General features: G+C 39.3%; 2 protein-coding genes across 2 annotated transcripts; both read right to left on the reverse strand.

Annotated features, from left to right (window-relative positions):
• Nucleotides 1-1,417: 1,417 nt before the first annotated feature.
• LOC136751726 (olfactory receptor 6N1-like) lies at nt 1,418-2,380 on the reverse strand. Its single transcript, XM_066707519.1, has one exon. The coding sequence runs from the start codon at nt 2,378-2,380 to the stop codon at nt 1,418-1,420; it is 963 nt and encodes a 320-aa protein (XP_066563616.1).
• A 10,071-nt stretch (nt 2,381-12,451) lies between these two features.
• LOC136751727 (olfactory receptor 6N1-like) lies at nt 12,452-13,414 on the reverse strand. Its single transcript, XM_066707520.1, has one exon. It carries the CDS (start codon nt 13,412-13,414, stop codon nt 12,452-12,454), a length of 963 nt encoding a protein of 320 aa, XP_066563617.1.
• Nucleotides 13,415-16,260: the final 2,846 nt, after the last annotated feature.

The following is a 16,260-nucleotide window of genomic DNA, read 5'->3' on the forward strand; positions in this document are numbered from 1 at the left end:
ATGTCAGTTAATCGAAGTGGAAAAAGAACTGGGCAATTAAATTAAATAAATACTGTTATCATAATGATAATATATACACCAGCTAACTTTGGTAGAATTTATTTTTTGCAAATGAACATGGCAAAGAATCATCTCAGATACAAATAACCAATGCTTCTCCAAAACAAGATTAAATGACCTCTTACAAACAGATGGCTGACCTGTAGTTGCTCCCTCCTGTCTCATGGGGCTCCTTAGTCTCAAATTATGAATGTAAGCTGTGCAACTGAAACAGGGTATATCAGGCAACCTCCTGGATCATTTAATCAATGTAAGTTTAAATTAGTATCCATTATTTATTAGGCTTCATAGGTCAATTGCAATGAACTGAAAGCAGTACACTAACTGGAGATGAGACCATGTTTAGTACGTAGCTCCGTACTAATTAAGATCGCTGCAATTTACCCAATATTATTATTAATAATATTATTATTATATACCAAAAAATATGTAAAGTTGACTAAACTGTCTTTTTCTTGTAGTTAACCCAACTATTGAGGTTACTGTGTTCCGGTGTCTTTAGTATTTACTACTTTCAGTATAGTTGTCTTTTTTTAATGTTATTGAACACCGGGGTTTATTCATCAAGGGTTTTACACCGATTCCCTATTTCCGACACTATTTTCTGTATTTTATAAAATACAAGTGAAAGTTAACATGCTTAAGTCACTGCACATACAGTTCATTATGAGTAAAGTGCTTTTACTGGAAGGTTAACATGTTTCATGCAAGTAAAATCAAAAGCCTATCTATTTAAATTGTGCTTGTAGAAATACACTAAAACATGATTACTGATCGAGATAACTTATTTTAAACTACAAGGGGATGTTTTATTTTGTTTATATGGATTAGCTGTAAAACATAAAAATGAAAGATTTCATTCAATTCTATACACTAGCTAATGTGACATATTTAAATGTATTTAAAAAAATGTTTTTAATGGATTGTATGGATAGTGGGCCTCAAAGTTTGATGATGTTGATCAAGCCCTGCCCTGTGTGTTCTACTGATAAGCTGCCTTGGCTGCTCATATTGAATACACATATATTTATATACTGTAACAATGGATGATCTTTCTATTTTCTAGACAAATTGAATCATTTTGTGATATACAGCTCTGGAAAAAATTAAGAGATCACTTAACATTGATTTCAGAACTTGGAGTGGTCTTCCAGAGCTGTATTTTAAATAGGTTTAAGCCTGTAAGCTATATATGTATGTATATCTTTAAAACAGGTTCTGATTTGCATTTTCAATAGGGATTACACACAATTTTTTTTTTTAAATATAACACATTAATAGCTTAGAAACCCATTATGGACAATGGGATGAGGAAAACATCATCAACTGTGGCATGCATCATGGGGGTTTAACCCTTTCACTTGCTACCTGGGAAGATAGGGCTCTTTTTCAGGGTGTTCACCAAACTGTCTCTGATCTGTTTAGTCCTCAGGCAGTAGATAATCGGATTCATGAGGGCAGGGAAGACATTATGAATCACAGACCCCATGATACGCATGTCCACGGAGGTCCCAGGAATCCTGTAGGAGATGAAGACCCCTGCTGTCGTGAGGAAGAACACAGAGAGGACCAGCAGATGTGAGCTGCAGGTGGACACAGCCTTGGCTCTTCCAGCTGAGCTGGAGATACGCAATACTGACAGAAGGATCTTCACATAGGACAACACAATGAAAAACAGAGGAATGAGAAGAATACTCAGCCCAACAAATAAGACAACATAGCTGATTGAGAGAACATCTCCACAGGCCAGGCGTAGCACTCCTGAATAGTCACAGAAGCATTGCAGAACTCTATTGGGTCCACAGAATCGCTTTGTGAATGCCAGACTAAAAGTAAGGATTGGAATTAGGAACCCTCCCAGCCAACAAACAACTATGAGTTGAAAAGTACGCCTAACGGTCATCCTGGCTGGGTAGTGGAGTGGGTGACAGATGGCCACATACCTGTCATAAGCCATGAGCAGTAAGTTAAAGCTTTCTGTAGGTACCAGAGCTTGAAAGAAATAGGTCTGGGTGAAGCATGCTGTGAAGGAGACAGTATGAGGAGTAGACCTGAAGACAGCTAGCATAGTGGGTACAGTGGTTGTAGAAAAGGCAATGTCAATAATGGCCAGACTACATATTGTCAGGTACATGGGGGTGTGCAAGCGTCTGTCTGCCGCCAGTATGCTAATAAGGAGACAATTCCCCAGTAAAATGAGGAGGTAGACTGTCAGGAACACAGCAAACAGGATGGCCTTGCTCTCTCTGTCCTGCAGTCCAGGGAAACCAACAATAATGAATTCACTGACCATTGATCCTGTGTAGTTTGCATCAGCCATGGCTGTTCTGAAAAACATCAGAAATAAGAAATAATCCTGCAATGAAAATAGTACATATATATATATATATATATATATATATATATATATATATATATATATATATATATATATATATATATATATATATATATATATGCTAGCTTATATAAGACATGATAAGACAAACATTGTATAATTAAATAAAACCCCAGCAGGCATACATACAATTAGTGGAGGCAAAATATGATCCCCCGAAATATGTTTCTCTTTATAGAATTTAAATTGTCAAAAATGATGCAGATACTGAGAAAATACATCAAGTGTGTATTCTTGTACACAGTTGTCATGCAAACTATTTTTTTGTGTTCCTTAAATATGTATCTTATTTTGTATGTCTTTAAATCGTATTTTTAAAGTTTTTAAAATATATTAATCTGCAAACAATATTATGTCACATTAAGTAACAACTAAAGCAAGTTAAGGAAAAATATAATAACAGAGGTTACACACCCCCTGCAAACAAAATACAAAAAAATGTTACATAATCCTGAAATTGAAGCACATGTAATCAGTGATATGAGCAAGGGAAAAAAAGACATGTTACACACAGTTAACAATGTTGGGTTGCACAGTACTCTGTGGTGTATACTTTTGTATAATAACATTCTTAATTCTTTCTCTAATGTGGAACATACTAGCTTCCTCACAAATAGTGTAATAATGAAAGATATTGATACGCTCTGAAGACGAATACAAGACACTTACCGACTCTGATGGTCCAGTTAGACTGAAGCACTGGATTCAGCACCTGAACTGAACACAGAGAGCTTTATACCAGGTCCCAGTCCACTGGGGCTTTTACAGACTGTAACACAAAGGAATTAAAGCAATTAGTTCAACTCATTAAGCTGTCACCAAGGACTGCAGTTTACATCACACAACATTTCTGAAGAAAAAACTGACATGGTGAACAGGAAACCTTTTGACCTCTTGACCGACATGCCACAGCTGTGTAGAGTACAGGGAAACGCTTCAAAAACGCTTCAAAAACGCTTCAAAGGGAAAATAGTCAATAGTTCAGGAGATGGTAATATACTGTTTAAAAAATACATTTAACCCTCTGTTGTATATTGTATCACAAGGGTTACAACCAGTTCTTGCTGCATAATACACACAAAAAGTCTTCAGTTCTGTATTTGCAGGCTGTTACTCCAGGACAGGGGTTCCCAATCTCTGGTGATGGAGGGCCTATTTCCGGAGGTTGCATTGGATGGGGGGGGCCGCAGAAGAAAGTGAACCACCGATGAAAACGAAATATGTCCCAAATCATAACTTTTTATTAACTTTAATTGTTGTTTCATTACTTCCCCCCAAATTACAATGTGCAATTTGTAACAGAAAATGTTCAGAAACTGTAACAGTATAGTAAATGGTGGAACGACCTTCCCACCGAAGTCAATACAGCAGAGTCCTTGACCTCATTCCGACGCTTACTCAAGACACATCTTTTCAGACAGTACTTATAATATTAGTCCTTTTAACCCCCGTTAGATAGCACTTCACAGAGTTTTATTATGCTTCTTGCATTTTTGATTGTTTCCTCCTTGCTCCCTTTCCCGTAGCCCTTGACTGTGACCCTACATCTTGACAGCACTTAGCTTTTACTGTCCAGGATGTAGGACCTCACTTGCTGTACATGCCTGTGTAAATTGTAAATTGAAAGTGGTAAAATGTGTTATATTTTGAATTGCTATGTTTTATGTAAATTGAATTTGTAATGATTGATGCCTTTACTGAACTTTACAGGCCACCAAACTCAGATATTCAGAAAGGTGCTGCATTGTACAGTGTAATCAGGACTGCATGTAGGAAGGATGTGGCTGTTATAATGGGGGATTTCAATTTCCCAAACTTAGACTGGGAAAGCCCAGTGGGGACTACAGAAGCAGAAATAGAAATGGTTGAGATGGTAAATGACTCAATTTGTCAAGGAACCAAACAGAGAGAGCGCATGTATTGACTTGATCTTTTCAAATGACCAAGATAGAGTCAGGGGGACAGTAGTTAGAGAACCAATGGCAAATTGTGATCACAATATGGTTAGCTTTGAGGCATTCTTTCAAAAAACAAGGTCCAAGTCTAAAACAATGGTCTACAATTTTAGAAAAGCAAACCTTGAAGGTATGAGATGGCACTTAGAAGAGGTAGACTGGAGCACACTGGATACAGAGTTAGTTGAAAATGGATGGTTATATTTTAAGAATATACTACTTGAGGCTCAGGAGCAATTTGTACCAAAACTTAGCAAATTGAGGAACAAAAAACACTGGCCAAAATGGTTTAATAGAGGTATGCAAAAATATATAAAGAGGAAGAAAATGTTGCATAGCGTATACAAAAGGGATGGCGATGACACAAAATACATAGAATATGTTGAGCTGCAAAGAGATCTTAAGAAAGGGATCAGGAATGCAAAGAGGGAAATAGAAAGAAACATAGCTCTTGGAGCTAAAACCAATGCAAAGAGCTTGTTTCAATATTACAACAGCAAGCAGTCAATAAAGGAGGAGGTGAAACAGATAAAGGGCAAAAATGGAGGTATCTTGGAAAACGAACAAGATGTGGCAAATGTTCTAAATGAGTATTTCACAGAGGTTTTTACAAAAGAAAAAACAGATGACATGCCACAGGTTGACAATCAGTCCAGTCAAACCCTAAGAGAGATCAGGATAAATGAGGAGGAGGTACTAAAGGGACTAGCAGAATTAAAAACAAACAAATCACCTGGGCCAGATGGGATATTTCCAACAGTACTTAAAGAAATGAGGGAAATTATTCCAAATGACACTTAGAACAGGGGATGTGCCAACTGACTGGAAGACAGCAAATGTCATACCAATCCACAAGAAAGGGGACAAAACTGAGCCAGGAAATTACAGACCAATCAGTCTCACCTGCATCACCTGTAAAATGTTGGAAAAAATGATTAGACAGAAAATAGAGGAGCATCTCAATGAAAACCATATTCTTGGAGATAGTCAACATGGGTTTAGACGAGGCAGATCATGTCTTACTAATTTATTAAACTTTTTTGAACATGCAACTGCAGCTGTAGATCACGTGAAAGCATATGATATGATATACTTAGATTTCCAAAAAGCTTTTGATAAGGTTCCACACCAAAGACTGATCCTCAAATTGGAAGCTGTAGGCATTCAGGGTAATGTAAGTAGATGGATCATGAACTGGTTGATGTATAGGAAACAGAGGGTGTCGATTAGAGGAGTCACTTCTAACTGGAGTGAGGTTGTTAGTGGAGTTCCACAGGGATCAGTATTAGGGCCTTTGCTTTTTCTAATCTATATTAATGATCTGGACTCTGGGATAGTTAGCAAACTTGTCAAATTTGCAGATGATACTAAAATAGGTGGCTCAGCAGATACAATCTTGGCAGCACAGGCTATTCAGAGGGACTTAGATAATATTCAGTTGTGGGCCGACACCTGGCAAATGAATTTCAATGTGGACAAGTGCAAGGTAATACATGCAGATAACAAAAATGTCCACTATAATTACACTATGGGAGGAATAGAACTAGATGAAGTAACGCATGAGAAAGACCTAGGAGTCTATGTGGACTCCTCACTTTCTCCATCCAAGCAATGCTAAGGTATATTGTCAAAAGTGTAGAATTTAAAACAAGGGAAGTAATGTTAAGACTGTACAATGCGCTAGTTAGACCTCATCTGGAATACTGTGTACAGTTCTGGGCATCACACTTCAAGAAGGATATTGCTGCTTTAGAGGCAGTTCAGAGGAGAGCAACCAGACTTATTCCAGGTCTGAAGGGAAAGTCCTACTCGGAGAGACTGAGGGACTGAACCTTTTCACCCTGGAACAGAGGAGACTACGTTGGGACTTGATCCAAGTCTTCAAAATCATGAAAGGCATCGACCACATCAAACCAAATGAGCTTTTCCAGATCAGCAGGGACACACGCACCCGGGGACACAATTGGAAATTGGGCTTCAAGGCATTCAAAATGGAAAACAGGAGACACTTCTTTACACTGAGAGTCATCACAATCTGGAATAAACTACCCAGCGATGTGGTAGAAGCTGAAAGTTTGGGAACATTTAAAAATAGACTGGATAGGATCCTTGGATCACTTGGATATTAATGAACATCAAACGAGCACGATGGGTCGAATGGCCCCCTCTCGTTTGTAAACTTTCTTATGTTCTTATGTTATTTAGTTTTCCACTTTGTTTTGCACTCATGTTGTAAGTCGCCCTGGATAAGGGCGTCTGCCAAGAAATAATAATAATAATAATAATAATAATAATAATAATAATAATAATAATAATAATAATGGTTCAGAAAGCGGTGGTTGAATGCTGGCTTGGGGTTCACACCAAACATCCTTGAGGGCCACATTTGGCCCCTGGGCCACATTTTGGGAACCCCTGCTCCAGGGTATCAGTCTAATAAACCAACACCAGGCTGCCACTTAGACAGAAGCTTTTGTTTCTCATTGTGAATAGGATGGCCCAGGAAACCCTGAGACACACTACAATTGAAAGATGTTCTATGAGCTTTCAAGTTTTATTTGTTCAATATAGACCCCAAAGGGGACATTGCATGTTTCCAAGGGACAGAGAGCCTCCTTCTGCCTGCTTTAACTAGTAAAGCTGTACTACATAGGCAGAGGGAGGGTCTGCTTGAGTGACAGTTCACAGCTGCCTATAGGCTGCTAAGTTAGAAAACGTGTTCATAAGTGTTCTCTGTTCTCTGTGAGTTCATGATGTCCCATCCCCCTTTTGGGTATAGTATTCTATTATTCAGGATTTGCACCCTATAATTTTAACCTGTTATGTGTCATCTCACGGCACACCTGTTGGTGGGGGTTGGGTTCTCTCTCATCAGCTTGGCAGCTGTGTCTCATGTAGGTGTTTTGCTCCAGGTATTTAGATGCACCTGCTGCGCTGCTGCTGTGCTGCTCTCACCACAGTTGCACCTCACCTTATTTACAGATTTCTTTAATTTATTTCAAATAGTTCCCAGAGCACCTCTGTGAGTTGGAGACTCCAAGGCTGTGAGTTGGATTCCTTGAGCAGCAGAAATTGACACATTAATGGTTACTCAACTCCTGACCAGTGTTGTTGTGCTGCAGATTCTGTAGTTGTGCACCCCGGACTCTCTTGTGCGGATGACATGCCCCTACTTCCATGACACCGGCGAAACTGCAGAAAGACCCAGATTTTTGTAATGCAATCCCCTGAAATGGCTATGGCAGGGGTCCCCAATAGGTGGCCTGTGGGTCACATCAGATAATGCAAAATGTTAATTTGTGGCCCACTTGTGGCCAGTGACAAGCATGCTGCTTCAAGCATCTGAGTTTTGTGTTGTTTTTTAATGTTTTGGAATTTTCAGATTCTCTGTGTATTGCAAAGTGAAATTACAAATAAACTGCAATACAAATTAAGAAGAAATTATAAAACAAAAACAAAAAAACACATCCATACTTCATTTCAATTTATATAGTATTTAAGTATTGTGTGTAAAATAATAAGGAATCCAATCCAATCCAATAAAAAGGGGCACCAAATCCATCCTATGTACATGAACAATATAACAGAGTAATACAATAAAATCATAATATAAACAGGGATGTGAAAATATAAACAATCACAGTATTAAACAATACACTGATCAGCCATAACATTATGACCACCTGCCTAATATTGTGTAGGTCCCCCTTTTGCCACCAAAACAGCCCTGACCCATCGAGTCACGGACTCCACTCGACCTCTGAAGGTGTGCTGTGGTATCTGACACCAAGACGTTAGCAGCAGATCCTTTAAGTCCTGTAAGTTGTGAGGTGGAGCCTCCATGGATCGGACTTGTTTGTCCAGCACATCCCACAGATGCTCAATTGGATTGAGATTATGGGGAATTTGGAGGCCAAGTCAACACCTTAAACTCGTGATTCATCAGACCAGGCCACCTTCTTCCATTGCTCCGTGGTCCAGTTCTGATGGTCATGTGCCCATTGTAGGCACTTTCGGCAGTGGACAGGGGTCAGCTTGGGCACCCTGACTGGTCTACAGCTATGCAGCCCCATACGCAACAAACTGCGATGCACTGTGTGTTCTGACACCTTTCTATCAGAACCAGCATTAACTTTTTCAGCAATTTGTGCTACAGTAGCTCGTCTGTTGGATCAGACCACACAGGCCAGCTTTCGCTCCCCACGTGCATCAATGAGCCTTGGCAGCCCATGACCCTGTCGCTGGTTCACCGCTTTTCCTTCCTTGGACCACTTTTGATAGGTACTGACCACTGCAGACCGGGAACACCCCAAAAGAGCTGCAGTTTTGGAGATGCTCTGACCCAGTCATCTAGCCATCACAATTTGGCCCTTGTCAAAGTCGCTCAGATCCTTACGCTTGCTAATTTTTCCTGCTTCAAACACATAAACACATAAAACACATAAAAATGTTCACTTGCTGCCTAATATATTCCACCCACTGACAGGTGCCATGACAACGAGATTATCAATGTTATTCACTTCACCTGTCAGTGGTCATAATGTTATGGCTGATCTCCATATCTCAATATATAAGAAATATATTATCAAAACATCAAAATGTAGTTTAATATATATTACAATATATTGTAATTTGTCTGGAAAATATATTATAGTATCTTGTAATATACTTTAAAATATATACATTGTTTTTGTATATTGTGATATATTTTGTGAAATACAATAATATATTTTTAAACATTAAATATTGAAATACATAATACGTTTTATATATATTGTAAGGAGCACCGCTTTTCTCGGCTCTCGTTGTGGTTCCACCATGCTGTGCAGAAATAACGGAGGAGACGCAGGACAAACCAACAAGAACTTTATTTGCGAACAGGCTTCTTAAGGCTGGACCCGGACTTCATTGACTAACTCAACTCTCTAGAAAAAATGCTGTAAAGTACAGTGAGGGAAAAAAGTATTTGATCCCCTGCTGATTTTGTACGTTTGCCCACTGACAAAGAAATGATCAGTGTATAATTTTAATGGTAGGTGTATTTTAACAGTGAGAGACAGAATAACAACAAAACAATCCAGAAAAACGCATTTCAAAAAAGTTATAAATTGATTTGCATGTTAATGAGGGAAATAAGTATTTGATCCCCTAGCAATCAGCAAGATTTCTGGCTCCCAGGTGTCTTTTATACAGGTAACGAGCTGAGATTAGGAGCACTCTCTTAAAGGGAGTGCTCCTAATCTCAGCTCGTTACCTGTATAAAAGACACCTGTCCACAGAAGCAATCAATCAATCAGATTCCAAACTCTCCACAATGGCCAAGACCAAAGAGCTGTCCAAGGATGTCAGGGACAAGATTGTAGACCTACACAAGGCTACACTCGCCGTGTTTGGAGGAGGAGGAATGACCCCAAGAACACCATCCCCACCATCAAATATGGAGGTGGAAACATTATGCTTTGGGGGTGTTTTTCTGCTAAGGGGACAGGACAACTGCACCGCATCAAAGGGACGATGGACGGGGCCATGTACCATCAAATCTTGGTTGAGAACCTCCTTCCCTCAGCCAGGGCATTGAAAATAGGTCGTGGATGGGTATTCCAGCATGACAATGACCCAAAACACACAGCCAAGGCAACAAAGGAGTGGCTCAAGAAGAAGCACATTAAGGTCCTGGAGTGGCCTAGCCAGTCTCCAGACCTTAATCCCATAGAAAATCTGTGGAGGGAGCTGAAGGTTCGAGTTGCCAAACGTCAGCCTCGAAACCTTAATGACTTGGAGAGGATCTGCAAAGAGGAGCGGGACAAAATCCCTCCTGAGATGTGTGCACACCTGGTGGCCAACTACAAGAATCGTCTGACCTCTGTGATTGCCAACAAGGGTTTTGCCACCAAGTACTAAGTCGAAGGGATCAAATACTTATTTCCCTCATTAACATGCAAATCAATTTATAACTTTTTTGAATTTTTGTTGTTGTTATTCTGTCTCTCACTGTTAAAATACACCTACCATTAAAATTATAGACTGAACATTTCTTTGTCAGTGGGCAAACATACAAAATCAGCAGGGGATCAAATACTTTTTTCCCTCACTATATATATATATATATATAAATATATTGTAAACACTTCTAATATATGTGTGTTCATTTAAAGGGGCCAGGCCACAGTCTTACTCAGAGATCATCAGGAGTCTTATGAATGATCTCAAGCATTCGCTACCGAGGGGAACACAGGGCGGAGCTTCTTGGAGGAAAGAGGTTTTGGAAATATGCTTTAGAGTTGCTTTAGGTCATGGTTGCAACGGCGGCGGGAGGGAAGGGCTAGCGGGGGCTTAAGTATCTGCTGAAAAATGCTGAGCCCCCCCTAAGCCCCCCCAAACCCCCAGTCAATTTGTGATGAAAAAAGATATATATGAAGACATCGCACTGACTTACATGTAACAAAACTAAACTACGAAATCATATTTTTCATTTAAATAAGTGACTGTTGACCTTTTCTGCTTGTTGTGTGCAAGTGTGGCTGCATGTGCGTGATAACGTTAAGGTTAGTCTAGCAGTTTTGAAGTGTCGAATCGATTCGCTAAAAAACAATACGTTCGTAGGTTCTAGTGAGCTATTTAGCTGATTATGGACCGCTTTACTTTTGTTGTCCCCAAAAAAACGAGGGAGAGTGGATGATGTCGGTGGTTATCCACAGATTCCTAATTCCAGCAATGTGAATGCTAACATGGTGGAGGACATTGTGATGCCAAACATGGAGGATAATGAGGACAAGGAGGACGATGAAGAAGAGGAAGAGGGGGTAACATTAGTGGCAGCGTGAGGGTTCCTCTTTGGCAGAAGACTCGGAGAGCGATAATGAGAGTAAAGGGGGGCAGAGAGAAGAATTAGCTTCCACAGCCATAGCTGCCATCACTGGTAAGAAACCTGGTGGTCCTGTGGATTGGTTTGCATAGGTTGATCATACCGTCAGCATTTAACCTATGTGTGTGTGAGTTCAGTGTTTTGGGAGGAGGGGGATGGATTATGTTTTGTAAGAGTACAGAAAGAAAACTTAAAAAAAAAAGTAAATTCACAGATACTTTCTGTGGTAAATATGATTTGGACTGTGATTGTTTGTTCATGCTTGTTCTCGTAAACGTTTTGTATGCATTTGATTTGTTCATTCTAAATTCACAGAATTAATTGTGCTTGCGTTGTTGTATAACAGGCTAGACATTTAGTAACGTGCATTTCAATTATGTAGCCTAATAACCTGGGATCATTGAATCTCATTTTTCTGTAGTAATATTATTTGTTATTGTTTGTTGCGTCAAAATTCTTTAGCACCTGCTATAGACAATCCAGCCCGCCCTGTATGTCCCCCAATCATAATTCTCTGGTACCACTGATGCATGGTGGGTAATTGGGTGCAGTGCTTCACAGGTCCTGCTCAGACCCACAGTGTGTCACAGTCGAGTGAATGTCAGTTATTCCAAGTGGAAGGAGAACTAGGCAATAAAATGAATAAAATACTATTATCATAATCGTAATATACATTCTAGCTTACTTGGATACAATTTTATTTTTGCAGTTTATCATGGCAAAGAATGATTACAGAAGATTCATTGGGAATCCATAGGCATGAATCATCTTTGAACAACAGTTAATCTCTACAAGAACCAATGCTGCTCCAAAACACATTTGAATTACCTTTTTCAAACAGATTGCTGGCATGTAGCTGCTCCCTCCTGTCTCATGGGGCTCCTCAGTCTCAATAGATCCACTCTTGTCACTATTTATGTCCTATTGATACACTACCTTGGCTGCTTTGTATTTGCTAACCAAATTGGATCTTTCTGTGATATATTTTAAATAGGTTTAAGCCTGTAATCTATATATGTATATATTGTGAGGTTATGATACACATTTTCAATAGGGATTACACACAAAAATACATGTAAAATAGAATTCATATATATCTCATAAACCCGTCCAGGACTCCTAGATTAGGAAAGCATCATATTTTGTGGCATGCCACTGAGGGGCTGAATCCTTTCACTTGCTACCTGGGAAGATTTTGATCTTTTTCAGGTTTTTCACCAAGCTGCCCCTGATCTCTTTAGTCCTCAGGCAGTAGATGATCGGATTCATGAGGGCAGGGAAGACATTCATAATCACAGTCCCCATGATACGCATGTCCACTGAGGTCCCAGGAATCCTGTTGGAGATATAGACTCCTGCAGATGTGAGGAAGAACACAGAGATGACCAGCAGGTGTGAGCTGCAGGTGGACACGGCCTTGGCTCTTCCCCCTGATCTGGAGATAAGCAACACTGACAGAAGGATCTTCACATAGGACAACAGGATGAGAAACAGAGTGATGAGGAGAATACTCAGCCCACAAAATAAGCCAACATAGCTAATTGAGAGAACATTTCCACAGGCCAGGCGTAGCACTCCTGAATAGTCACAGAAGCATTGTAGGACTCTATTGGGTCCACAGAACTGCTTTGTGAGTGCCAGACTAAAAGGAAGGGTTGGGCTCAAGAACCCTCCCAGCCAACAAACAACTATGAGTTGAAAAGTGCGCCTAACGGTCATCCTGGCTGGGTAGTGGAGTGGGTGACAGATGGCCACATACCTGTCATAAGCCATGAGCAGCAAATTGTAACTTTCTGTAGATACCAGAGCCAGAATGAAGTAGGTCTGGGTGAAGCATGCTGAGAAGGAGACAGTGTAAGTAGTAGAACTCAAGACCGCTAGCATAGTGGGTACAGTGGTTGTACAAAAGGTGATGTCAATAATAGCCAGACTACATATTGTCAGGTACATGGGGGTGTGCAAGTGTCTGTCTGCCGCCAGTATGCAAATAAGGAGAAAATTCCCCAGTAAAATGAGGAGGTAGACTGTCAGGAACACAGCAAACAGGATGGCCTTGCTCTCTCTGTCCTGCATTCCGGGGAAACCAACAATAATGAATTCACTGACAATTGAGCCTGTGTAGTTTGTATCAGCCATGCCTGAAAAACAACAGAAATAAGAAATTATCCTGCAATGCAATGTTAGACATATACGTAAAGAGATGATGAGACAACATATTCTGGTAGGAAATAAAACCTCAGCAGACATTAAATACAATGAATGGAGGCAAATCCCCAAAACTATGTTTTTAATGGATTTTAAATTCCCAAACATGCAGATACAGAGACAATATATAACGTGTGTATTTGTTTTACCTCTAGAGTATTTAAAATGACATAAACCTACCTTGTTGTTGAGCGATCAATATGAAGATTCCTGCCTCCCTGGTAACAATGTTTTTGTTGTGTCTTACCTTCAGCAGTGGTGATTGACCGTACTTGTGAAATGTAACTAGTCACTGTAGTCACTATCATTAATGTTCCACTATTGTGCACAGGTATTAGCAAACATTATTATTATTATTATCATTTTTAAATATGTTTTTATTTTTTATTTTTTTAATCTGGTATTTTTCAACATTTTAAAATATATTGTTCTGCAAACAATATTCTATCACATTAATTAACAACAAAAGCAATTTATATAAGAATATAACAGCAGAGGTTCTTTGAAAGATTAAAATACTGAATTCTTTCTCTCAAATTGAACATGGTAGCATCTTCACAAATAGTGTAATCGTGAAAGACAACAACGGTCTGCTCTGAAGACGAGTACAAGACACTTTTCGACTCCGACAGTCCAGTTATTCTGAAGCTCTGGATTAAGGACCTGAATTATAGACACACAGCTTTATACCAGGTCCCAGTCCAATGGGGATCTACAGGCTGGGACACAAAGGTGAATTAAAGCAATTAGTTCAACTCATTAGGCCGTTACCAAGGACTGAAGTTTACATCTATACAACATTCAACACTAAAGAAAAACACTGACATGGTGAACAGGAGACTTTTTGACCCTTTAACCTATTTGTTTGAGACATGTCTTGTAAAGAAAAAAGAAAAAGATACAAGAGTTAAACAGCTTTGTGCAGGACATTGTTTCTACTGAGGAGTGTAGAGAGGCCACAGCTGTTTAGAGGAGTGCAGGGAAACACTTTGATGGGAAAACAGACACGTTTCAGGAGTTAATATTGTACTGTTAAAAATATACCATGAACCCTTTGTTGTATATTTGTATCACAAGGGTAATATCCAGTTCTTACTGCATAATACACACAAAAAGTCTTCAGTTCTGTAGTTTGCAGGCTGTTACTCCAGGGTAACAGTCTAATAAATCAACGGTAGGTTGCCACTTGGACAGAAGCTTTTGTTTCTCATTGTGAGTAGGATGGCGCTGAAAACCCTGAGACACAATACAAACAATGAATGAATGCTGTTTTATCTGTGACATAAAGTTTTATTTGTGCAATATAGACCCCAAAGGGGACATTGCATGTCACCATGGGGCAGAGACCCTCACTAGTACAGCTGTACTACATATTGCAGGCAGAGGGATGGTCTGCCTGAGAGACAGGTCACAGATGCCTACAGGCTGCTAAGTTGGCTGCCATGGTAATGAGTGATGTGTAGTATTCTCTTTTTCAGGATTTGCAACCTATCATTTTAACCTGTCATCTGTGCCAGCTGTTGGTGGGGGCTGGGTTGTTATTATGAAAATAAAAAAAAGGACAGAGTTAACACACTTTCAGTCACCTGTAATTTATGAATTTACCATTTGAAGAGTTCCAATAATATCACACTAAATGAGTGCCTTTATATATCTACAAGGTACAAAGTAGACATTGAAAACAGACTGTTCAATTTGGAGTGAACAGACAATTTTTGCATTGTTCTGCTCTTAAATAATAATTTAAAAAAACAAAGTGCAGTAAACATTAGCAGTGTGCAAAACTACAATCGTGCATCGACATTGTGACACAAGGCATGAGAATGTGAGGGGGTGTAGATTTCTATTTGGCCGGCAGTGCCACTGAAATTGCATGACTAAGCCACCTAGTGTTTTAATTGAGCAGTAGGACTCAAACCTCCAATACTTAGAGAAAGAAAATCACAGGTTCTTTTACCTGGGGTCCACAGCATAAGTCTACAACACAGAGGCCAAAATGGGGGCACAATTATTTTATTTAAAGAGTTCCTGAAGAGCCGGTATTAATGTTTTATATAAACTGTATAATGTTTTATATTAATAATAGTATGCAGACTGAGCAAATTAGATTTATCGAGCTAGCAACAGGCAGTTGTTCAGGGCATATCCTCTGGACATTGTTCTCTCCACTTTGACTTCTGTTTATTATGATAAGAGGAGCACCCACACAGATAAATAGCCCACACATACCAGTTTGCTTAGTGTTTGTTTGTGGATTTCCTGTTCTTCTCTCAAGGCTGAAGATGTTACATTATAGTGATTGATTACCTCATTGTTCATCGTTAAGAAAACTGTGAGATTGGGCAGTTTGTATGCCATAACAGGAAAACACCTGCTTCCATGATGACCCCTCTCCTCAGGAAGACAACCACAAACATTATATAACATTATAAACTTTATATCTCCTATTTTCAATTTAAATTTTGCTTTCTCGCATTCTTTCTTTCTTCCTGTCTTCTTTTCTTTCTGTCTATTTCCCTATCTTGTTTCTCCCTTTCCTGCATTTTGCTACTCACTCTTTCATTTCTGATCCCCGTACTCTCGTTTCATGTAAACAAGCCTTTTTTAAAAAAAGCTACCGCAGCTGTCAGTAATTATGCTTTAAACATTATCATTATAAGACGTGAGAATGATTGTAATGTAATGTAGTGGTGTTCAGTGCTCATTAGCTAGGTAAGCAGTGTAGAATCAATCAATAAAACAAAATCGTGCAAAACCCTAGAATAATAATTGTATAA

This window comes from Amia ocellicauda, chromosome 6, assembly GCF_036373705.1.
Source record: "Amia ocellicauda isolate fAmiCal2 chromosome 6, fAmiCal2.hap1, whole genome shotgun sequence".
Classification (NCBI taxonomy): domain Eukaryota; kingdom Metazoa; phylum Chordata; class Actinopteri; order Amiiformes; family Amiidae; genus Amia; species Amia ocellicauda.